Raw genomic sequence first — 24,024 nt, 5'->3', positions numbered from 1 at the left:
TAATCAAAATCGGCACCATAGACATGGTACTAGTAAATGGTTATCTCTTAAAAGCAACCACTATCTGTTCTTTAGCTACTGCAGCAGGGGAGTTCTCAAGATCTACCTGAGCTCAAACTCCCCACTTGCCTTGCAAATGGGAAGGAGCCCCGGCCTCGGGGATCTTATGAGCTCAGGGCTTTCTCCCAGGACAGCATGCCAAACAAGCTTTGTAATCAATCATCAGCTAAGTGTGAATTCTTGAAACTAAGTTAATCATGTTCTTACTTAATTTTAAAAGTTACACAAGCTGTTTTAGGTCAGTTTAAATTATATAAGTTTAATGGACTCATAGGGTTAAATTGATTCAGCTTAAAAATTTAAGGCAACCAGGATTTTTTTTTTTTACAGTGTATGGTCTAATACCTTCAGAGGGCATAGGGATTAGCCCTTCTTAATGGAACCCAGTCCCTACGCAATATTCTGTTTCAGTTGCAAGTACATCAACACATTGAAATAACTTCCGTTTCATGCAGACTTTAATGCAGAAATGTGAAGTGTTCTTCTAAAAACTTTATCATTTTGTGACTGTATAATTCAGCTCCCATTGGTTATTGTTATATTGCGTTAATGTGCATTGCAGTAAAAGTTAATCTTTGCTCAACTCTGTAATATTGTGAACTTTGTCACATTATTGGAAGCTCATAAACTTCAAATTGTACTAATGAAAACGACCCAGAGTTGCTTATTGCTTCAATTTGTGAGTAAAGTTTAATGTAAATTAGGTTATCTCTGGATTCCATGAAGCTTTCTGTTTTTGAGGATCATGGAAAGACTTTTTAAAGAGCCCCTATAATGCAAAATGTCATATTTTGGTTTTGGGGGTCTCCAACTACAGGCTGATTTGAATGTAAGGTAAAAAAAAAAACTCTTTCATTGTCTTATAAATGCATTTTTTACATAATTATCCAAATGACTTCTGTTTGATTTGTACAGTGATTCACTTTTTCCAAACCCCTCCTTTGTGTGACGCTAATCTGTGGTGATTGGTTCGATGACCTGGTCTGTTGTGATTGGTCAACTGTGTTCAGTGTGAGATGGAAAGGAATGCCTAACAAGCAGCAACCCATGGTGTAGAGTGTTGTATGTGTGAGCAGGAATGCAGATAGACACCAGCATATTGCTCTATTCTTAACCATAAACCCAAGTAAAAACAATGATATACATTATAAGATATACGTCTCACAGTGATCACTCGTCCTCATTCGTGATGAAGTCCCATCCCCCGAACTCTGCTAGTGTTTAAAGCTAAGAGTGGGTTCAAGCTTTCCTGGGTCTGGTGCTTCATATATATATCAATGTTTCTTGTCAACATCAACACGAAACATCTAAAGAATTGAAAACAAGACAATTCATATAAATGGCTCTGAGTCAACTCTTTTGGGAATTAATAGGGTCAAACACGGTGCACATTCAGATTTAAATGTGTGGTCCACTACGATATCATTTGTTAAACTTCAGTTGATGTGTGAAAATAAACAACATCTCTGAATGTGATATGCTCAAAGTTCAGTGCAAAGGGAGACAGAGGGAGACATTGGTTTTACAGTGTTAGCTCTGTGCACACACCTTGCGCAGTGAAGGGGCGTGGCCAGAGGTTCTGTAATGTTATAGCATAGAAAGTTAAAATTTAATCCAAACGCATAGCTTGTTCTGTTTGTGTATTTAGGCTTCCACAGGACACAACACTAAGAGAGAAGTGCTTACAATAAAATTTTAAATTATATTCCAGAGAATTATAAAAATATATAGATAGCACTTGACAAAGAACAGCTTCCAGAATCTATCCCAGTTCAGTGCTAGATTAGTCTAAACTCTTGTCCAATAAATGAAACTGTGGATTGTGAGCCACAACCTGTAAGTATTTTTACTTGTTAAAATTTATCTATTATTTGCACAGTTTCTAGCATTAATGGTATGTTGTAGCAAGGACATAGACAAGGATGTAAACAATGGGAAATGCTGTTTGGAACCGCTAACAATTTAGCTACAAATTCGTATTTAGCCACAAAACTGCTGTAAACACACAGAATCTTCACCAGCACTGCAGGGTCTCTCCATCTCAAAGGGTCTCTCTAAATCTCAAATAATATGAGAACATTTTATATTTCTCACACCTGCGTATTCCGAATATATGTGAAAAACACTTGTCAGATTTTATTTTAGAGAGCAGGTGTGAGTTTCACCTGTGTTCTCTTCATTTTTTATTTTTTTTCTGTCTTATTCAGGTGGCTAATGCAGCTAACAGCTGCTCTGGGGTGCATTTACAAAAAACATCTTTAGCCAACTAAGGTCGCAAGTTCCGTTGTCACAAGAATAGTTTGTTAATTTGGCGTTTCCAAAATTTATTTCGCAAACTGCGTTGCAAACTTCTATGTTGCAACTACACCTGTGGAGCTGTAGTTAGAAACATAGTTTCTGGGTGTGTCCTATTCCCAGTTATTCCCCCTATGCCCTATATTCAATTAGAACATTCTAACATTTAAACTTAAAATTATTTAAAAAAATGCATTAAAGTCATCACTCTCGGGTGTAATTTGCTTTCAAAGTATTTTTACAGTTCAGATTTAGCGATCTTCATGTTTACAATTGCACTCCCTTCACAGTGCACTTTGAAAACATTGATGTCATTTTGAACACAGCCTCATAGCGAAAGCTACAGTATTGGTGATCTATTATATAAAAGCAGAATTTATGTTACGTTTCCTAAGCTTGTGAATGCAAAAAAAAAAAACATAACTTAATGCTTTTAATTTATAGTAGGTTATTTTTTTAAGTAATTGTACTGTACAGATTATGACATGGACTTGTTGGTTAGAAAATTTCTGCAGTAGTTTGCATGTGTCAAATTGTAAAAATAAACCTTTCAAAAAATATATATATATATCCTACTTAATAATAATAATAATAATAATAATAATAATAATAATAATAATAATAACAATCAATATCATAAATAATATTTTTATATTATTATTATTATTATTAAAGTAGGATTTTTTTTTATTTCCTAATGAATAATAAATATGAAATTTCATTTATTAATTAATCACCTCATTATTTATTTATTTATTTATTTATATGATTTATATATGATATTAGAATACGTGTTAGCTTTTGTAAGTGATTTTTTGTTTTAGAATATATTATGTAATGTTCTCAATATTATGTGTAAAGGAAACACAGGCCCCATATGTGCCATTTACGTATATTTTAATTTATATGGAAAACGAATGCATGTATTTATCAAAAGGAATATATTTTTAAAATGCCTGTGTGTGTAAAACAATATAATTTGCACAAAGAAATAATGGGGTTCCTCTCTAAAGAACTTGTTACCACTCTGTTTAGAGCATCATTGTATCATTATGGTCATTTTGTTTATAACTAACATTGTTCAAACGATGGATTTGCGACACAGAAACTGGCTTTTGAGAAACGCTTGTCACCACATCATTCTTTTTCCAAACATTGTGTCGTACTATGATAGTTCAGCTGTGAATTACCTTGTTGTTGTTTTGGAAACGCACCCCTGAATGACTGGTTACACAGCGCAAAAGCGCATGCTTGTAGGGGTGTGACACGTACGGTGACAGAGCCAATCCACGAATCACAGCACATTATGTTAGCTGACCAATTAGAGCTTTAGGGTGGGCCTTTCAGAGGAACTAAAAAATCTGACAGTCGTTTTCATGTTAGCTGAGTAACTGTATATAATCAAAGTAAGATATATGAAAAAATAATGTGATTTATTTTTTACAAATGAAGCATGAGCACACGTTGCTTGCATCTTATAAACACAACCAAGCCTTAAAAACACACTGTGGACCACCTCTTTTAAACTCTGGATGTTTATATAGATGTGTGTTACACATTGCATCGAAGGTAATTTTTAATTTTCCATCAAATTTTCAATATCATAAGATACATGGGAATAATTACGACAACACAATGTTATATGTATAGTGTTATAATGTTAATGTATACACTTTATATTGGCAAAGTTTTGAGACACCCCTCCGAATCATTGGATTAAGGATTTCCAATGATGTCCATGGCCACAGTTGTATAAAATCAAGCACCTAGTACCTAGTAAACTGCTTCTACAAACATTTGTAAAAGAATGGGTTGTTCTCAGGAGCTCTGTGAAATCAAGCAAGGCATCAATAGCATATCAATACCTCCACTGGACTCTGAAGCAGAGGAGACATGTTCTCGGGAGTGATGAATCCTTCATCTCTGTCTGTCAATGTGATGGACAAGTCTGGGTGGAGAGCCTGACTGTATTATATGTTTAGGGTTGTATTTTTTATATGAGTTTGGTTTTGGCTTCTAGTTCCAGTGTAAAGGAACCCTTATTTCTTTAGCACACTAATACATTTTTGACAATATCATGATCTCAACTTAGTAAGAACATTTTGTGGCACATTCCCTTCCTGTTCCACCATAACTGCACACCAGTGCAAAAAGCAAGGCCCATAAAGACATGGATAAGCAATTTTGGTGTGGAGAAATTGACTGACTTGTGGAGTCCTGAACTTAACCCAAATTAACACAAATAGAATGAATTAGAGCACTGACTGTGAGCCAAGTCTGCTCGTCCGCAATCATGTAACCCTCAGGATTAGGATTGCAACGTCATTAAAGTTCATGTTCATAAATGCAGATGTCCCAAAACATTAGCCAAAAGTGTATTATATTTACAATTCATGTTTAACCACTGTTCAATCACTATACAACACTAATTCAAACTTGCTTGGTGTTCTGTAAGAAAAATAAAAACAGGCAGCTTATACTTGACCATATTTGTTTAACAAAGTCATTTAAAAGAGAAACAGAGAGCAATCAGAGTCATTTAAAGGAGAAACGGCAAGTTTGAAAAAATTGACTGGCCTGCAGAGAGTCCTGAGCTCAACTCAATAGAACAAATTTAGGATGAATCGTCTCGCATCAGTGTCTGTCTTCACAAATGCACCTCTAGAGGAGTGGTCAAACACACTCCTAAACCTTGTGGAGAGAATTTCCAGAAGAGTTGAAGCTGTTATGTCAAAAAAAATTAAAAAAATAAAAAAAAAATAAAAAATTGTGGGTCAACTGCATGAAACCCTCAGGACTAAGATTGTAATGTCATTAAAGTTTATGTTCATAAAGGCGGATGTCTCAAAACATTAGGTAATAGTGTAAGTTGTGGTTCATATTTACAATTCATGTGTAACACTGTTCAATCACTATACATCAAACTTACCTGGTGTGCTGTAAGAATATTAAAACAGACAGCTCATGTTTGACCATATTTGTCTAACAGAGTCGTTTAAAGGAGAAACAGAGAGCAATCAAAGAAAGAACTGAGCAGAAACAGAAAGCCATTAAGCAGCTGAGAGAAGCTATTGAGTCTCATAAGGTGAGTTTGGACAGAAGTTTGAACGCCTCTTCAGAGCTGAAGATATTCCAATCTCACTGAAGCTCACTATAGCTCACAGTAAGTGTGAATATGATGTGTGTCTTAACAGCGTTCTACACAGACAACAGTGGAGGACTGTACAAGGGTCTTCACAGAACTGATCTGCTTTATTAAGAGAAGTTGTTCAGAGTTGACAGAGCAGATCCGAGATCAAGAAAGGGCTGCAGTGAGTCGAGCTGAAGGACTTATGGAGCGATTGAAGCAAGAGATTGATCATCTGAAGCGGACAAACACTGAATTAGAGCAGCTTTCACACACTGACTGCAATCATATCCGTTTTCTTCAGGTATTAGTTCATATTCAGTTTATTAGGTACAGGTAATGTCAGGAATAATGGGTCGTAATGTCATTTTTATTGTCTTTCTGCAGAATCTGAAGTCTCTCTCAGCTGTTCCTGACTTTACAGACAACCTCACTTTCGATTTCTTCTTTTCCTTCAATGGTGTGAGAAAATCTGTCTGTCATCTGAAACAGAAAATGGAGGCTTTCTGCAAAGAAGAAAGGAAAAAGATATCTGGTAAATTACTGGACATTTATAATCTAAAACTGTTTGGAAGAGAATAGTGGAAAATCATAATAAATTTAGTCTGTACTAAAAAGTTGCACATCATGATTTTTTTCTTCTTTTTTTTCTCTAATTTCCAGTCACACACAGCGACATTGTTCCCAAGACCAGAGAGGAATTTCTTCTGTGTAAGTGACAAGAAAACAAGTACAACACTAAAGGCGTAGATTTGCTCTTGACATTGGTGGGGACAATGTCCTAGAGCACATACACTACCTGACAATAGTCTTGTCGTCAATCCCAGTTGTAAGGGCAACAAATTATAACTTGACATCTAGTTGATCATTTAGAAAAGTTGCAAAAGGTAAATTTTTCTGATGAATCATCTGTTGAACTGCATGCCGATCATCTCAAATACTGCAGAAGACGTATTGGAACCCACATGGACCCAAGACTCTCACAGAAATCAGTCCAGTTTTGAAAAGAAAAAATCATGGCTTGGGGTTGCATTCAGTATGGTGGCGTGCGAGAAATCTGCAGAGTGGATGGCAACATCAACAGCCTAGGGTATCAAGACATTTGTGCTGCCTACTACATTACAAATTACAGGGGAGGGCAAATTCATCAGCAGGATAAAACTCCTTCTCGTACTTCAGCCTCCACATCAAAGTTCCTGAAAGCAAAGAAGGTCAATGCGCTCCAGCATTGGCTAGACCAGCCACCAGACATGAACATTATAGGGTATATGCCGAGCTAGTGCTGTTCCCATACTGATAAACTTCCGGTTACCTGTTATTGTTAGTTTTTTTTTTCCATTTTAAACAACACCTTTAACGGCATTGATGTTGTAATGTAGTTAAAATACAACCAGTTAAATAGACTCTGGCATTCATTTAGTTGCTCAAGCGTAAAACGAGTCAAAAAGCCGTTTACACGCACTCGCCCGTCAGATTCGGCAGGCTAGCGCAGAAGCTCCATTTAATATACTGGGGTAAAATAAATGCTCATATTTTAAATATATGTCGGGAGAAAATGTATAATTTAATGCAGTGCTTCTTGTACAATCTGAGACCCACTTTATATCGGATATCACTCAGCCAGTGGAAATCACTGATTTTTAAAGAAAACAGACCTTAAACGTGCCGTTTTTGCAATGGCAAACAGTTCCCTGTAAGGGCTTAATCCAGGTTACTGGAAAATTAAAAGTCCTAATAGCATGCTTCGGCATATACCCTATTAAGCATGTCTGGGGTAAGACGAAGAAGGGGGCATTGAAGAAGCATACAAAGAATCTTGATGAACTCTGGGAGTCCTGCAAGAACGCTTTCTTTGCCATTCCAGATGACTTTATTAACACATTTTTTGAGTCATTGCAGAGATGTATGGATGCAGTCCTCCAAGCTCATGGGAGTCATACACGTTATATATTCTTTTTCCATTGCACCATGACTTTATATTCTATACTGTATATGTTTTTCTCTTAAGTGACAAGACTTTTGTCTTAGCAAAGTCAGACCTTACTGTCCTAATCAAATAATTAAAAATCAAGGCATGATCATATTTTATTTTGGTAAAATATGCGTAATCTAGAGGCCTTTGCCTTTCAAAAAAGCCATCTCTGATACCAAATGATCAACAAGAAGTGAAGTTATCATTTGTTGTTCCAAAATGGGGAAACTTGGATAGGCTTTTGTAAGTTAAGGTATGTAACACAACTTGTCATACAGCACAAATTCTCTTTCATGCTTTTAAAATCATGAATAAAAGACTTTGAACACAAATAACAATCCCATGCTGCAAAAGTCACTTTACGTGATTTTACTGCAATCGGACTTTGAGAAGGTATGAATGTAGAAAAATTTTGACATGTGAAACAATTTAACCCTTTTATCTTAATTATCATAAGTTTTTCATAATCATGGAGGCCAAAATAGAAAATAAATTTAGATTAATTGCACAGCCTAATATTATTATGGTGGACTCATAGCAAGCTCGACTTCAAATGACTTGCACCTTTCTTAAAAAAAAAAAAAAGAAGAAGAAAAGTTGCTCATTATGTGTATGCCTTATTCAGTGAGGGAGGACTTGAACATTTCCTTATTTTCACACGTCTAACATCAAAATATAACTACTGCTGACAGTCACTTGACAGTGTTTGAGCCCTTATGTGTTTGAGGGAGGAAGGACCGGAGAAGAGAATGCCATTTAACCCTTTCTGCTTGTCCAGGTTACTAAGAGGTGACTTTATTTTATTTTGAAGGCAATTCAATTATTGACATTTCAGTTGTTGGATATTGTTGGGGACACATCCTGCACAACACTAAATGTGAGATAACACTTTGGGCAAATCTTTCTGAAAAGTGCAAATTGCAAAACAAAGTTGGAATTTAAAAATCAGGTTGAAAATAGACTGAATTGGGCATTACTGAAAAAGTACAAATGACAAAACACAGAGCTAACATCTTATTTATATATCGACCAATGCAATATAGATTTATTTTCATGATGTGTCATCACTCAGCCAAACTTATCAATCATTCGGATTTGTGTTGGGGCAATATGAAATAATTAATTTTACTTTTTAGTTTTTTTTTAACAACGATAAAACAATAAAGCCACCTTCAACTAAATAAGTTGTAATAATAACTAAATAATAATAACTAAACTAAATAAGTAGTTTAAACAAACAGCAAACATAATTTTTGAGTAATCCTCTCTCTCTTCTGCCTCCTCCTGGCAACAGCAGATGAACGGTAACAAACAATTTTCATAAACCAATAGACACGGACCGACTTACTTTTACACCAATTAAGCAGAAGAGACACATCCTGATTACTTAACATAGCAAATGTATGAAGGGACTTTCAGCTCCCATGAAAATGTCCTCAAATGCTATGAACTGTGGATCTTTGAAATTTACCTTAAAATAGTTTTTAGGTTTCGACCTATTTAATAACTCAACTCCCTTGTGAGAAAACCTTGTGTTGAAGCAGGCTTTTAAACAACCTCCAAAACAAATGAAAAGCTAAGTTGAATGGCTACATTGACTTGGGGAACATTCAGTGTAAGTCCGGATGTCTTACAGAAACTTCTAGATGTGTCTTCCTCGTGCTTCCAGGCAGAAGTGTGTTTTAGGCAAGTTGGATACTTGTGACAAGCGGTTCATGCAGCATTGCATGGAAAACTTCACATTGCACCATTTCGTCTATATCCTTGCGCATACTCTCTTACTTGGAGTATAAAGTTTAGAATTTGATTGTTATGAACAGGGTTTCTTTGTCAGAAACTTTAGTGTGAGAGCTTTAATAACTTTTTCTTCACTGTTGAACAGCAAAGATCAGGGTAAATGTAAACACAATGCTTAAATTGTGAGAACATCTGCCTTTGTTCCATCTGATATTAAAATTCAGGGATCTTGTAACTGATTTGATATGATGCATTACTATTTCCACTGTAATGACATGTTAAATTTTTGTTCACTTGTGTCTGGATTTAATATCTGGTGACTCTTCTGTTTAATTTTGTAACACTTTACATCACCCAGTCATTCGGTTATGGCTGGAACACATCAAGCCAATAGCTGGTCGTTGGACAGAGTCAGACCCCCAATGAGAGTCTGTCAGGCAAGTTTGTTTGCTGTGTTCCACACATCAAGTTGAGACTGTTTGAATGCACCTTAAACAATTTAGACCTTGTCAAGACCTGCAGTTGGAAATACATGGCCAAATGGATAGAGTTCCAATTGTAAGCTGAAGGTTGCAGGTTCAAGTCTTAGGTCAGGGATTGTCCAGCAAGGATTAAGTGGAATACCGAGCTCTGGAAGGACCAGCACTTATTTCTACCCTTGATATCACAATTGAGGTTGAGACCCTTGAGTGAGCTACCGAACCTCCAAATGCTCCCTGGCTCCTGCAGCAATAGCTGTCTACTGCTCTGGGTGTGTGCTTATGGTGTGTGTGTGCACGTGTATGTGTGTGTGTATGTGTGTGTGTGCACTTGGATGGGTTAAATGCAGAGCACAGATTATAATGTTTTACCATACTTTACCACATGCAAATTTGCTTTGCTTAATTGAAATATGTGCTGGTTTTATATTTGAATCATTTAAATAATGATTTTTTTTTTTTGTAAATAAAGTTGAAAATCAAATAATTAAATAATATATATATATATATAAATATTTTTTTTTTTCTACTAGATTCACACCAACTGACCTTGGATCCAAACACTGCACATAGGAATCTCTGTCTGTCTGAAGGGAACAGAGCGGTGACTTACACAGCCACTCCACAGCCACATCCTGATCATCCAGACAGATTTGATAAATGTTTTCAAGTGTTGGGTAAAGAGAGTGTTTGTGGACGCTGTTACTGGGAGGTTGAGTGGAATAATAGTGTGCAAATATCAGTGTCATATAAGAGCATCAGCAGGAAGGGACATAGCAAGGAGAATAGATTTGGGTGTAATGATCAGTCATGGAGTTTGTTTTGCTCTTCATTAAATTTCGTATTCTGGCACAACAGTGAAGTGATTGAACTCCCCGTACCATCCAGTTCCTGTAGAATCGGAGTGTTTGTGGATCACAATGCAGGAACTCTGACCTTCTATAGTGTTTCTGACACCGTGAGGCACATCTACAGAGTCAGGACCACATTCACTAAGCCTCTCTATCTTGGGTTCGTGGTTGGTTATGAATCATCAGTAAAGCTTTGCTAATGTAACATTTTGATATGATGGATAACATAATGTTACATAACTGATGTGATGTTATGTTTATAATCATTAAAAATTAAATCATTCCAATGTAATAGTTACTTTTATAATCATTCAATTTAAATTAATTTTAATGGAAATAACATTCAAGATTTATGCCAGAAACAGCCTAAGCCTAATAATGGTTTGAAATAGAAATACTGAAAATCCTCATACCCTTGAGACAAATAAAGATTTAGCTTCATTATTCTAAATCTATACTGTAAAAACAAACATGTTAAAATAAAATGCAATTGCAATTACTTTTATTTTATTATAAATGTCTGTGCATTATTTAGGGCAAAACCTGCAAAAACAATAAATAAATAAATATGCAAATAAATAAATAAATAAATGAGTAAATAATCCATAAATTCGTCCATAAATAAATAATTAATTAAATATGCAAATAAATAAATAAATAAATAAATAAATAAATAAATAAATAAATAAATAAATAAATAAAAGTATATAATAAAAAATACACAAACTCCTGCATATGAATGAATTAATAAATATTAAAAATATTTAATAGTGTGGGCAGGTAAATAATGAAATTAATAACAGGAATGTTAAGGGAATAAAAAAAATGTTAAACTGAATATTTAATATTTAATTATTTACCTGCTTGCACTATTAATTGTTTATATATTTATCTATGCAGGTATTTGTGAAAATTTTTTTATAAAAAAAATATTTGCATAGTTATTTATTTATTATTTTATTTGTGCATGAATTTATGAATTCATTTACTCATTTATTTATTTATTTGCATATTTATTTATTTATTATTTTATTTATGCATAAATTTATTAATTTATTTACTTATTTACATTTTTATATTTGTGTATTTATTTTTATTGTGTTTTGCAGGTTTCATCCTCCATAGTGCATTCAGCAAATCAGCAGTTATTTTTATTTGTTTATTTATTTTACAAAATTATGTGTCTGAAAACAATACATTAATGGTACCTTTAAGTGATTAACTATTATTCAGAGGCATGTTATAGTGTACATATTTTGTCAAAGTATTCTTTTCTAAGTAGGCCTATGTAGAGAAAGCTAATCTATAGCATTTTCTGAGAATGTTTAGCATATTAATTTACATCTATTTGCACTTTTAAACTTTTAAATATAACAGATTTTTTTTTCCAAATCATACCAACTGCTTAAATGCATGCTCCATAACATCTGTGTGAAACTGAAAGAAAGTGATAGAAAACTTGAAATAAATATAAAACAAATGAAAAAATGTGTAGCTAAATTTGATTTATTTTGCTCAAAACATTATCAGACTGGATTATTAGAACTGCTATTTATCCAAGGTCTTTTAACATTCAGCAGCATTTCTGTGCATTGTATATTTGCTTTGTATATTATATTTATATACAGTGGAAGTCAGAACTATTATCCCCTCTGAATTATTAGCCCCCTTGTTTATTTCCCCCCAATTTCTGTTTAACAGAGATTTCAACACATTTCTAAACATATTAGTTTTAAGTACTCATTTCGAATAACTGATTTATTTTATTTTGGCCATGATGACAGTAAATAATATTTGACTACATATTTTTTAAGACACTTCTATACAGCTTAAAGTGACATTTAAAGGCTTAACTGGGTTAATTAGGTTAACTAGGTTAGGGTAATTAGGCAAAGTATTGTATAATGATAGTTTGTTCTGCAGATGGATTGTTCTGCAGGGGCTTATATTTTTAAAAATATTAAAATAATTAACAGCTGCCTTTATTCTATAGCTGAAATAAAGAAAATAAGACTCTTTCCAGAAGAAAAAAAAAATATTACCAGACATACTGTGAAAATGTCCTTGCTCTGTTAACATCGTTTGGGAAATATTTAAAAAAGAAAAAAATATTTAAAAGGAGGGCTAATAATTCTGACTTTAACTGTATGTAAGTATATTTGTATATTTTAAAGTGTTTGGTTGTTAATGCAGAATTTATGTATGGATTTAAACATTATCTATGTGGTAATAAATATGTTATCGCTTGTTTTGAGATATTGCGAATTTTTCATTTATATGGTATGTTTAAAATATGTTTGTTTTGCTAATTTTGATAACACTGCACTGTAAAAACATGTTATGGGACTCAGCGCCGTCTAGTGTGTATCATAGGTAAATCTTTACCACAGCGATTACTCTGTACCGGTATCTGATTGGTTTATCAGTTCAGCGATGTATTGCTAGCCAATCATCACTCCGTTTTTACAAGCAGTTATTAAAAAAGAGGAAAGATTGACTTCCGTGTTTCTGCTTTAGTTTCGGTGTGTTTTCAGACATTATGGGTGCGTGTATGGCCCTGTGTTCGCTGGCGAGCTGCGTAAGTACAAAATAATGTTTTAAACTGAAATTATTTTACTTAAATAACTTGTGTCTTTTTGTGTTGTCTTGTTTTAACCGGTAAAGACAGACAGCAATGGATTTTCCAGAAGCTTTCACATCAGATTTCTACAGAAGTTCCGTTTATAAGTTTAGAGAGTGTTTTGTTTACAAAATAAGTTAGGTTAAGTTACACATTTTTGATAAAACAATGAAATACGCATTCCTCAAGTTTTAGATCATGCAGTAATGCCATATTTGCTGTTTATAAAGTTTGCGTTTAATACTGTATTTGGGCGGAGAAATATGTGGTATGTTTGTTGCGTTTGAAAATGTTTCTGCGTTTTCTCCTCCTGTAGGCGTCGTGTTTGTGCGGCTCTGCTCCGTGTCTTTTATCAGGATGTTGCCCTTCAACATACAACTCCACTGTGACCCGCTTGGCCTTCTCCTTTTTCCTGCTGCTGGGCACTATAGTGTCCATCATCATGATTCTGCCAGGCATGGAGACACAGCTAAAGAAGGTACGGTATAGCAGGCATGGTTCCTGTTAGGTCTGTTTTATGATGGCATATGTTCTGTTCAGTCTAAACTGACCTGAAAATAGAGAGCAAGAGATTAGATAGGTATATACATATAAGTAAATTGTATTTCTTCCTATTACTATCATACTTTAGAAACTACAAATAGTTATCATAAACAGGAAATTAATAAACATTAAATATTTGGGATGGATGTGTTTTATGTTATTGACAAGATTATTTCATTTTTTAGATTTTACTTAAGAGAGGTACTATTCCTTTTTATTTGACTTTTTTAAATGTATAAATTCCACACATTATGTTATCACGGTGATTTAAAATATTATTCGCTTGGTAATTTTTATTTTAATTAATGAATTAATTTATTTTTTCATTTATTTATTTATTTATTCATTTTTTATAGATTCCAGGATTTTGTGAAGGAGGCTCTTCTATACCTGGATTTGAAGGGAAGGTGAACTGTGATGTCATTGTTGGCTATAAATCGGTCTATAGAATGTGCTTTGCCATGGCCTGTTTCTTCTTCCTTTTCTCCATCATCATGATCCGTGTGAGAAGCAGCAAGGATCCACGAGCTGCAATTCAAAATGGGTATGTAGTTTTATTATTTTTTACTGCACTCTGCTGGTGAAAGCTTGATATGGAGAATTCCTTTTTTGCACAATGGTTTTACTTTTGACCAGGAAGCTTTATGTAATGTCCCATGACCTGTTTTTTTTTTTTAGCTTCTGGTTTTTCAAGTTCTTGATTCTGGTCGGAATTACAGTGGGAGCCTTCTTCATTCCAGATGGAATGTTCAACACAGGTACATCAACTAATGCTTAAGAAAATAAGGTCTAATAATAATAATAATAATAGATTATTAGATAATTGGAATACCTAATATTTATCTTTGTTGTACTTTTTTTCTTTATCGTAAAAGTTTAATTCAATGGCCAGTGAGTTTTTTAGCTATATAAAATACTAATCATTCTTTATTGACATCCACAACAGTGTAGGTTGTTTTCCAGAGCTCTGTGGTTCTCAGGAGGGATAATCGTTTTAGTTGTCAAATCAGACGGGATTCTAAGCAGTCGACATTTACACCTGATACCCATGTGGCCACAACACATTTGTAGAGTAAACACTGATGTTTCTTGGTGCATCACAGACCACAGTGAATCAGCACCTACTTGTCTAATGTAGCACTTTCCTGCCTGTGTTGACGCTTAGGTTTTGTATAATCTTGTATGTGAAGCAGGGTTCACACTGTCATCAAAAACCAAGATATTTTAGGGAAAAGACAAAATGGTTAAATAAGGTATAGTTCAGTACATAAACCTGGTAGCATGTATTTTATTTTATGTTGTTCATTAATTGATTGATTGTCAGCTCAGAAATATTTTGTTAACTATAAATTGTTTACTACCATCTCTCTAAAATCTTAATTTCCTTACAATTTGCTGGCAGAGTTTTATTAGTTCTTTGCTAAAAGGAAAGACTGCATAACTTGTATTTCTTTTTGCAGTGTGGTACTACTTCGGTGTGGTTGGCTCCTTCATCTTCATTCTGATCCAGCTCATTCTGCTGGTCGATTTTGCTCATTCATGGAACCAAAAGTGGGTGGAGAATGCAGAGGATGGGAACAGTAAATGCTGGTATGCAGGTATGTTCAGCAGAATTGTTTCTGCATGTATTTGCTTCTAAACTGAAAAACTGCCACGAAAAAGTGAAATCAAAATGACTTTAGCTAGCTTTCAGGGTTCTCATGAGTTCTTAAAAATCTAAAATGACCACTAATCAAAATTAGTGATAATCTGTTGTAGTTTTGAATTTATTTTCTTAAGATAATGTAAACAATTTTTTAGAGCATGTTCACATATCTTAAAACATCTACTTACACAAGTCTAAGCTGTTTGCAATAAAAAACATTAAATTATTTAATCAGGTCATTTTAGAATACAGTATTAAATGTATTAAACACAGCTTATTCCTCAGTTTTATGCAAATCAGAAGTATATATCTTCCAATTAAACACAATTTAACCTTTCACTCACTTGAAATTGTTTTCCCACATTAAGGCCTTTAATTCAGATCTGTAAAGTCCTTGAAATGTTCTTTAAGTTAACTATGGAGTGAGAATCCTGTAGTTTGGCTGGTTTAATCCAAGCTTGCCATTTAACTCAAATAAAAGTAGTTAATTTTGGTGAATGTTTCTAAAACAATATAGTATATGTGTATGTATGCGCAAATCTATATGCGTGTATATAGATGGACAGACAGTTAGTTAGTTAGTTAGTTTTGCTATTGGAGCAAATGGATTTTAAATATCATATTTTCCAGAAATGGGTCACACCTGGTTTTTGTCAAAATTGTATTGCTGAAAAATAAAACAACACGTTTTGTAAAATCAAACTGGTGTCACATTTAAAATTTCATTGGGAACTATTGTACAATAGCTTGTTTAGAATTATTGTAATTGCTCTTAGCCTTTTACAAATCCTTTTAATTCCTCAATATTCAGAAAAAAACAGAAACAGAGGCATGCATGCAAATGTTAAATGTTTTTGTATGTGTGTTTTCTTCACAGCCCTACTCAGTTTCACATTGGTGCACTATATCTGTGCCTTTGCTGCAGTTGTGTTGTTCTATATTTTCTACACCCAGCCAGATGACTGCACAGAAAACAAAGTCTTCATCAGTCTTAACCTGATCTTTTGTATCATTGTGTCTGTGGTGGCTATCCTTCCAAAAGTGCAGGTCAGTCTTACACCCCCAAGCTGTTTTTGCTTCAAAGTAATTTCTTGTTGTTTATTTTATTTATTAGTTTTATTATTTCATCTTATCATTTCCTGTCCACTATATCAGTTTAGGAAATCCGCTCAGTTTAGTGAGAGTATTTTTGACACACTGTCAATATAATAATATACTGTACTCAGTTATAGTTGGAAAGATGTAAGGCCCATATCTATACATTCAAATGCATATTTGGTTGAATTACTTTTAAAGTATAAATACAGAATATTCAAATAGCCACAGCTGGTTTCTAGATCAATGTCCCCTGATAGAATATATGAGTGTTATTGGGTGTGTTTTGAGAACACACCGAACCACGCAATGAAATTTGGAATACAAAACCTTTATTACAGCTCACGACTGACATTTCTCAAAGAGGGAATAACAAAAATCTTACCTGAGACGGTGTGTCGGAGCTGGACTGCCCAGCCGTTTTGATCAGCGGACTTACTTTAGTCTGGATTCAGTGTCTCATTACTAGGGCTGTAACGATACACCAAACCCACGATTCGATTCGTATCACGATTTTTGACCCACGATTCGATTCGTATCACGATTTTTTTTTCGTGTGGGGTGGGGAAAAAAGATTTTTAAAACTATTTTTTATTAAATAAAATTATATCATTTTTGTTTTCTTTGTAACAAAATACTTTTGAAAAACCAAACAGAACTAAACTCCATAGTGTAGATGGTTCAAGCATGTTAAAAAATCTTTTTCAATCAAGTTCTCTTACTGTACATAGAAAAAGTAAATTAAATGGCTACTAGGGATGCTCATTTCGGTTAATTTTGCTAACAGACAACCACCGCTCATTAATCGGTTATTAACGGTTAACTGGTCAGATTACTATTAATTTTATATTAAACAAATTGACGTGTCTATTTTGTGTCTGACACATTAAATATTGCATTTTAAAATACTGATTTATTTTTATATGCTAGCATATTAATAACAGAACAGAACAACTGAGCATCTTCACGCACCTGCAGTGTTTAGCACAGAAGAGCAGAATAATCTAAATAAAATGAATAAAATAAATAGGACTGCCCTAAATTATTTTAATTTAAATAATTAATTTATATTACAAAACAAAAATACTGACTTATTCTTTTTAACAACCGGCATAGGCTGTTTTTTTCCAATCATGTTTTTTCTTCCGTCAAATAAAAATCGCAGACTTCCTCAAATTGCCCGCTCCACGGAAAATATGCAATTATTTAATGCCCCGCTGTTATTATTATAATAACAAAACCTTTTACATTTTAATAGAAATCATTATTTTAAAGAATATGTCCTGATGGTTTCCTCTCTCTCCCTCGCGGTTCAAGTGCACGCGCTGCGTGATGAAAAGACAACAACAACGCGCGATTATGTAGACTTTTTGTAAACAGTTTTGTTGTTTAAATATGCTATTGCATTAATCTGCATACATGCTTTATAAGCCGAAAACAAGGCGCATCTCACTGCCTTTATGTTGACAAGGAAAAAAGAAGAGAAGAAGCGCGGTCCTCTTATGAATCAGCTGGGTATCGATTGTGCATAAGTGTTGCTGTCTGTGTTGTTACAATTGTAATATTTAATAATATTGTGATATTCAGGATTTGTACATTCATACAGCTCTGGATAACTTAAAACAGCGATTACACCTTCAGAGCGGCATTATGCGTCCTGAAGTAAAGCGAAACGGCTATAAACTCCAGCAAGATAGAGTGATTATATGCAGAGCCATATACCTTTATCTATAAATAAAGTATAACTATAGAAACTGTTCATCTTAACTGAAAGCTTTGTCCTGTTTCCTGGCCTTTAAACAGTTTAAACAGTTCCTGGTTAAACAGAAAGCGCAGAGCACGGTTACAGAAAAGTTTCCTCTGCAGAGGAGTCGGGGCATCTGGTGAACGCCCATCCCTCTCTGTGCAGCCACATTAACAACAATGCTTTGACAGCACTGGCAATGTTTCTGCCGTTGTCTGTTGTCAAGAGGGGTTAAGTTGGTTTTGTTTTTTAAATTCCTGACACATTCAGACAGTCCCTTACTAAGAGCTCTATGCGAGCTCTCCAGGTTAAACGCTAATTGCGAGGGCTTAAACGGAGCAGTGCTCGTAATTTCGAGCGGGAAAAAAGTGTTTCCTCACGTTCTTCTTCAACTAGCTCAACTTTTGCAGGCACGCGTGACGTTATTGGAAAGGTACGGGGTGTGTCGCGATTCTCCCTTATCACACCGCGACACAGGATCGTAGATCTGAGTGTCGCGATTTCGATTTTATATCGTGTATCGTTACAGTCCTACTCATTACGCATGCGCACGGTTGCAATTGATGGCTCTCGCTTGTTTATTAATACCTGTGACAGCAGTGACTTAATTTTGACAGTGGAGTGTCGTACTCGTAATCAGGTTATCTTGTCCATGGTGAAACTGTATTCGTGTTTACACCCACACATCGTACACCCACACATCAGAAAATTTAAAAGTCGTTTACAAACAAACAAACAAACAAATGTTGTATCTGTGTCTGTTCTAATCTCAGATTTTGGAATTGTACTCTCCTAAAGTTATGGGTATGTTCCGTTTCCCTTTACGTTTAATAATTACAGATGCATTCATTTTATTTAAGCACAAAATATTTATGACTGATTTTTTTCCCATACAATACTCCTAATGGTATTTTAATTTCTTAAAGAATAATATAAAAATGTTTTATAAACACAGATGGTTCGTATAACAACCATAAAGCATCCAATTAGAAAACCAATTACAAATATGATTTGTGTACTAAATCTAGCAGAAACACCAGCCCAATCTTTCATTTGCTCATCAGTGGACATGTACATTTAGTAATATTTACTTTAAAACGTTTTCTGAAATAATACAAGAGTAGTATAACATGCTGAGCTATACATGTTTTTTTAAAATCTGAATATTTGCTTTGTATATATGTCACAGGAAGCTCAGCCAAGCTCTGGTCTCCTCCAGGCGTCCCTCATCTCTCTCTACACCATGTATCTCACATGGTCTGCCATGAGCAACAACCCCAGTAAGTCTGAGAACCAGATCCCATATCATGCTGTTCTTAATTCTCAATGAATTTTAATAGATTTCTGAACTACATTTAGTTCCTCACCTATAAAAAGAAATTCGCAAAAACACTTTCAGATAAAAGGTTAACATATTTAGTGTTTTGCAAGATTCAAAATGTGTATATATAGTTGTATTAACCATTTTTACTCCTTGCAAAAAGCCAACCCGTAAAATGAAAATTACTCTCCATATTCCTGCCATCAACATCAAAGTTTTTCAAATTTGTTTGATCTTAACACAAAATAAGGTGTTTTGAAGACTGTTGAAGAGATAAAAAATGTAAAAAAGATACTGTGGAAATCAGTGTCTCCAGTCAGCTCTTTGATTTTTGTTTTTGTTGAAAAAATTTGTGGAGCATTCATTGAAATACTGAGGCGGAAAAAAAGTTGGAATTTTACAAGACTTTTGAACTTTTATGAGTTTTTTTATGTTTTAAATAAGCTACTATCTGTAGTTCTCAAACCGATTACAGCACACAACCTCTCTTTAACTATCACTCCTTCTGATGGAATGTCATTAAACTTGAATGCGCAAGCAAAGAGAGACTGAGGCTATGATCGAGGTTAGTGACCGATTTCTCTTATTTTTAGTGGTTGTTTGCAATAATATTATGCATGAAGTAATATTGTTACATTTTCAAATAGTAGTTTAAGTTTTTAATAGAATTTTAAATAGTAAAAATGTATTATATTGATATTGTCTGCAATATCACAATTTATTAATTATTTTTGTATTTTTTAAAAACTATAATAAATGCTATGGTTTTTTGTCTTTACTGTCTAGTAAAAAAATAATACTTTAATCCAATCCAGTTTAGTAAAAACTGTAATTTCTTAACAAAATATAGAAATAGTTACTAAACCCTAGTTTGTTCTACCTTTGCAGTTTATATAATTGTCTTCTATTCGTTTATTATTTTGCATGCAATGAATAATTGTCTCAAACATCATGAATATATGAGCAAAACACTAGAATAGATTTCTGTAGAGAGTAATTTAATTTGTGTTTTAAATCAATAACTATAAAGGAATTTTAATTTATAACATATGAAGCTAAAAACTGTTCCTAAACATATATTTTTGTATAATTTCTCACTGAATTATGAAGTTGTTGTTGTTAATAACACACTTACAGGTAAATATATATATATATATATAATATATAATGTTAACGTTTAAATTAAAATGTGACTTTAAAAGTTTGTTAAAAATTGCACTGTTCTTAAAAACTTAAAAGAAAACTGCTGTACTTAAATGTAAAGTATTATCATAAAGTAGCCTATTCATCAAAACCTGCAAATATTTCTTTGACCTTATAAATATAGGTTATACCGTATGTCATAACTCTGTGTGATAAATTTTGGAATATATGTTGCATGTATATATGACTTGTATATACATGCAACTGATTACTGCTCGTTAAAGAAGGCTATGTGTGTCAGAAGCAAGTGGTTAAACCATACCTGTCAGCATTGAAATATAAAAATACGAGATACTCCCCCAACAACTGTTACAAGTATGGGGTGGAAAATAACCTCAGATGATAAAATACATAACAAACATTAGAAAAACGAAAATAAAATAAATAGTTTACTCTATTAAAATCAATTTCCTGATCACATCGTTGTTATCGTACGCGTCAAAGGGTTAAAAGTGTGGTAATTTTTTTTACTTGAATTATTCAACGATTCCTCCGAGTAACACTAGAGGGGAAGCCTGCATACCACTTGTGGTACATGTACCATAGTTTGAGAACCATTGTTCTAGAATATGTATTTTTATCTATATTGATCTTGCCATGTACTATCCATGTGTTGCTGATGTGAAAAACAAACAAACATGACCAAACTGAGAAATCAAATTGTAGTATCTAGTAAGTTCTTCAAGAAAAAAGGAGTTTCTGGAAAGACATTGGAATGTTTTAGATAATGCTTGTTTGTCTGCATAATTGGGTGCTGGGAAATAAGGCATACACAAACACATGGAGTTGCCAGAATGGAAACAATGACATGCGTTAGCTACATCCTGGCCAATTGTAACTTTAGTTGAAAGCACCTTTTTCCCTGTGGAGAGCTGTATGGAAATTCTGCGTAATTGTCACATTTATTGCTCTACTTAACACAACCACTGCATTACAGCCCAGTTAGCATGTTTAAAATGCATAACAGAAACAGTGTACATATTCGAGTGCACTACTCTGTTTTTGTGCCCTTTTTTGTGCTTGTAAATAAATTAAACCTATATGATGTCTCTCTGGTTACAGACCGTAAGTGCAACCCCAGTCTGTTAAGTATAGTCAAAGGCCAATCCGCAGCACCCACTCCTACCAGCACCCCTGGTGTCTTTACACAATGGTGGGATGCCCAGAGCGTTGTGGGTTTGGTCATCTTCCTCCTGTGCACACTGTATGCCAGGTAAGGTTTTTTTTTTTTTTTTTACCACTGCCAGAAACAAAGAAGGATTTAATATCATAACTTAAATTATAATAAAATAAAGCAATAATAATAATAATAGCCATTTTTTTAATAATAATGATTTTTTTTTTCTAATTAAGTAAGCAAAGTTAAAATAATTAAAATAAAGATGATTTCTACCTTGATATTTTGTTTATTTTACCCTGCGTATTTAAGAAAAATAAATCAAAAAAGAAGAATGTTTTTTTTATTATTGTGTAAATGCAATTGCAAATGTTCAGTAGTATAGGTTTTTATGATTTCAATTAATTGAACAAGCTTTTTGGTTGGTAAAATTTAATTTGACCTAAAAAAAGAATAACATTATCTGAGAATGTGTTTAAAAACTAATTGGGATAAGTTAAATGGAGTAATGCAACATTTCTTAAGTCTGCATGTTTAAAATGGTATTTATTACATGCTTATTCGCTTTATTTGCTTACTTATTCAATTGCTTATTTATTATTATTATTATTATTAATGTTATTTGAAATGTAATATTTGGCATAAACATGTAAATGATAAATCTATTGATCTCATAACTCTTACTCTGCCCATTTGATTTTTTTATTTGTGTATTTTGTTTTAAATAGTATTTTTGTGTTTGCTGCTTCTCTGTTTCTAGCATTCGTTCCTCAAACAACAGCCAAGTGAATAAGCTCATGCAGACAGAGGAGGTTCAGGGTCTGGCGAGTTCTGATGCCAATGATGCCATCTCTGAGGATGGCGTGAGACGAGCTGTGGATAACGAAGAGGACGGTGTCACATACGGCTACTCTTTCTTCCATTTCTCTCTCTTTCTCGCCTCTCTCTACATCATGATGACCCTCACCAACTGGTACCAGTGAGTGTCCTAAAATAGTACAGCTTTTCAATATTCAGTGTTTTAAATATAAATCTTTTAAGGAGTTTGAAAATGGTTCAATTATTAATTACATTTATGGAGTCGACAAGTTACATTTTGGAAAATGAATTGTTCCACAATATAGAATGCATTAGGGATTTGAAAAACTGTTTAAGAGGTTAAAACTATAAACCAAACTAAATCACTAAAGGTGAATTACACCTTTAAAAGGTGAACTTTTATTTGTGGAGCTATTGAGGGGACTTTAAAGACAGACTCATTTGAGCAGCTTTATTTGAATGTGCAGAGTTAAAGGTGGTTGCTTTGTTTATTTTGGTGTGCCATGCTTGCTCTGATTGGTTGCATTTTTTGTAGAGCATCATAGGTAAGGAGTTATTTTCGCAAATTCCTCAGTAAAAAAAAAAGATGATAATCAATAGGCAAACAGATGAATTAAACCGCAAATTCTGTTTATTTGAAACTTGGAAGCTCACAGCTCTCTTCAAAAGTTTATCAGTTTTTTTTAAACTGTTTTCTCCATGTAATTACTGCATTTTAAGTTCTGTGTTGCACTGAACTGGGCGAATTTTCATTGAAAAACCTGATAGAATATCACTGAAAATAATGAAGCTACACTACAAATAATCCATAAATATAGGCAGTGCTTAATTTGAGCCAGATTTTGCCGCATCCTGTTCCGGAAAACGTCATATTTATGTTTTGCATTCTGGTGGTTATTTTAATGGATCCAGTGTAAGCTTGTGTGTGGTGAATACCTGCATGTGCGCGTGCAAGGGCATGTGAATGACCACAAGCGAAGGCTGTGCGGATTGTGTGTATGCGCACACACGACGGTAGTAACCATGCGCAAGGTAAAGCAAAAGTCCACTTTAAAATAAAGAATGGCATGGTGGTCTACTTAAATAATATTTGTATTTTAAAAATGTCAGAGGTAGTCAAGCATATTAAAAATGTTTAAAACTATGAGTAAATCTATTAATGAGCCTAATCATCAATCAAAAGAGATTTCGAGAAGATGAAACTGAACAAATGGATCAGGATAGCGGGAGACAGAAGCAAAGCGATTTCAAGTTAGCCAGAAAACATGACAAGAGTAGCTGTGGGCTCTTCTTGAAGATTAGACTGAGTGAGTTATTTAATTATTATTTTTTTTGCTTGAGACATAATAGTGAAGTAAACTGAATAGTGATTGTTTATATGATTTATTTTTGTAGC

General features: G+C 33.8%; 2 protein-coding genes across 4 annotated transcripts in view; both read left to right on the top strand.

Moving 5' to 3' along the window:
* The window catches only part of ftr55 (finTRIM family, member 55), a 157,405-nt gene extending 146,343 nt beyond the window's left edge, over positions 1-11,062 (top strand). For 2 of the 3 annotated variants that reach the window (XM_073931605.1, XM_068215264.2), the window contains 4 exons: positions 5,345-5,440; positions 5,550-5,786; positions 5,870-6,017; positions 6,146-8,025. In XM_073931605.1, coding sequence (XP_073787706.1) covers positions 5,345-5,440; positions 5,550-5,786; positions 5,870-6,017; positions 6,146-6,201 — 537 coding nt within the window. In that variant the 3' untranslated portion in view covers positions 6,202-8,025. Of the gene's footprint in view, positions 1-5,344; positions 5,441-5,549; positions 5,787-5,869; positions 6,018-6,145; positions 8,026-10,203 lie in introns of those variants that run through there. The other variant, XM_068215263.2, reaches the window with a different exon arrangement.
* A 1,967-nt stretch (positions 11,063-13,029) lies between these two features.
* Positions 13,030-24,024, top strand: part of serinc2 (serine incorporator 2) — a 12,356-nt gene continuing 1,361 nt past the window's right edge. The window contains exons 1-9 of the mRNA NM_001045182.1: positions 13,030-13,099; positions 13,458-13,619; positions 14,041-14,228; positions 14,363-14,442; positions 15,145-15,282; positions 16,207-16,376; positions 19,358-19,448; positions 21,755-21,905; positions 22,570-22,788. Of these exons, the coding sequence (NP_001038647.1) occupies positions 13,061-13,099; positions 13,458-13,619; positions 14,041-14,228; positions 14,363-14,442; positions 15,145-15,282; positions 16,207-16,376; positions 19,358-19,448; positions 21,755-21,905; positions 22,570-22,788 (1,238 nt within the window). The 5' untranslated portion in view covers positions 13,030-13,060. The remainder of the gene's footprint in view (positions 13,100-13,457; positions 13,620-14,040; positions 14,229-14,362; positions 14,443-15,144; positions 15,283-16,206; positions 16,377-19,357; positions 19,449-21,754; positions 21,906-22,569; positions 22,789-24,024) is intronic.

The sequence above is a fragment of the Danio rerio genome, chromosome 19, assembly GCF_049306965.1.
Source record: "Danio rerio strain Tuebingen ecotype United States chromosome 19, GRCz12tu, whole genome shotgun sequence".
Classification (NCBI taxonomy): domain Eukaryota; kingdom Metazoa; phylum Chordata; class Actinopteri; order Cypriniformes; family Danionidae; genus Danio; species Danio rerio.
Note: the sequence above shows the minus strand (reverse complement) of the source record. Positions and strands in the feature narration are given on the sequence as shown.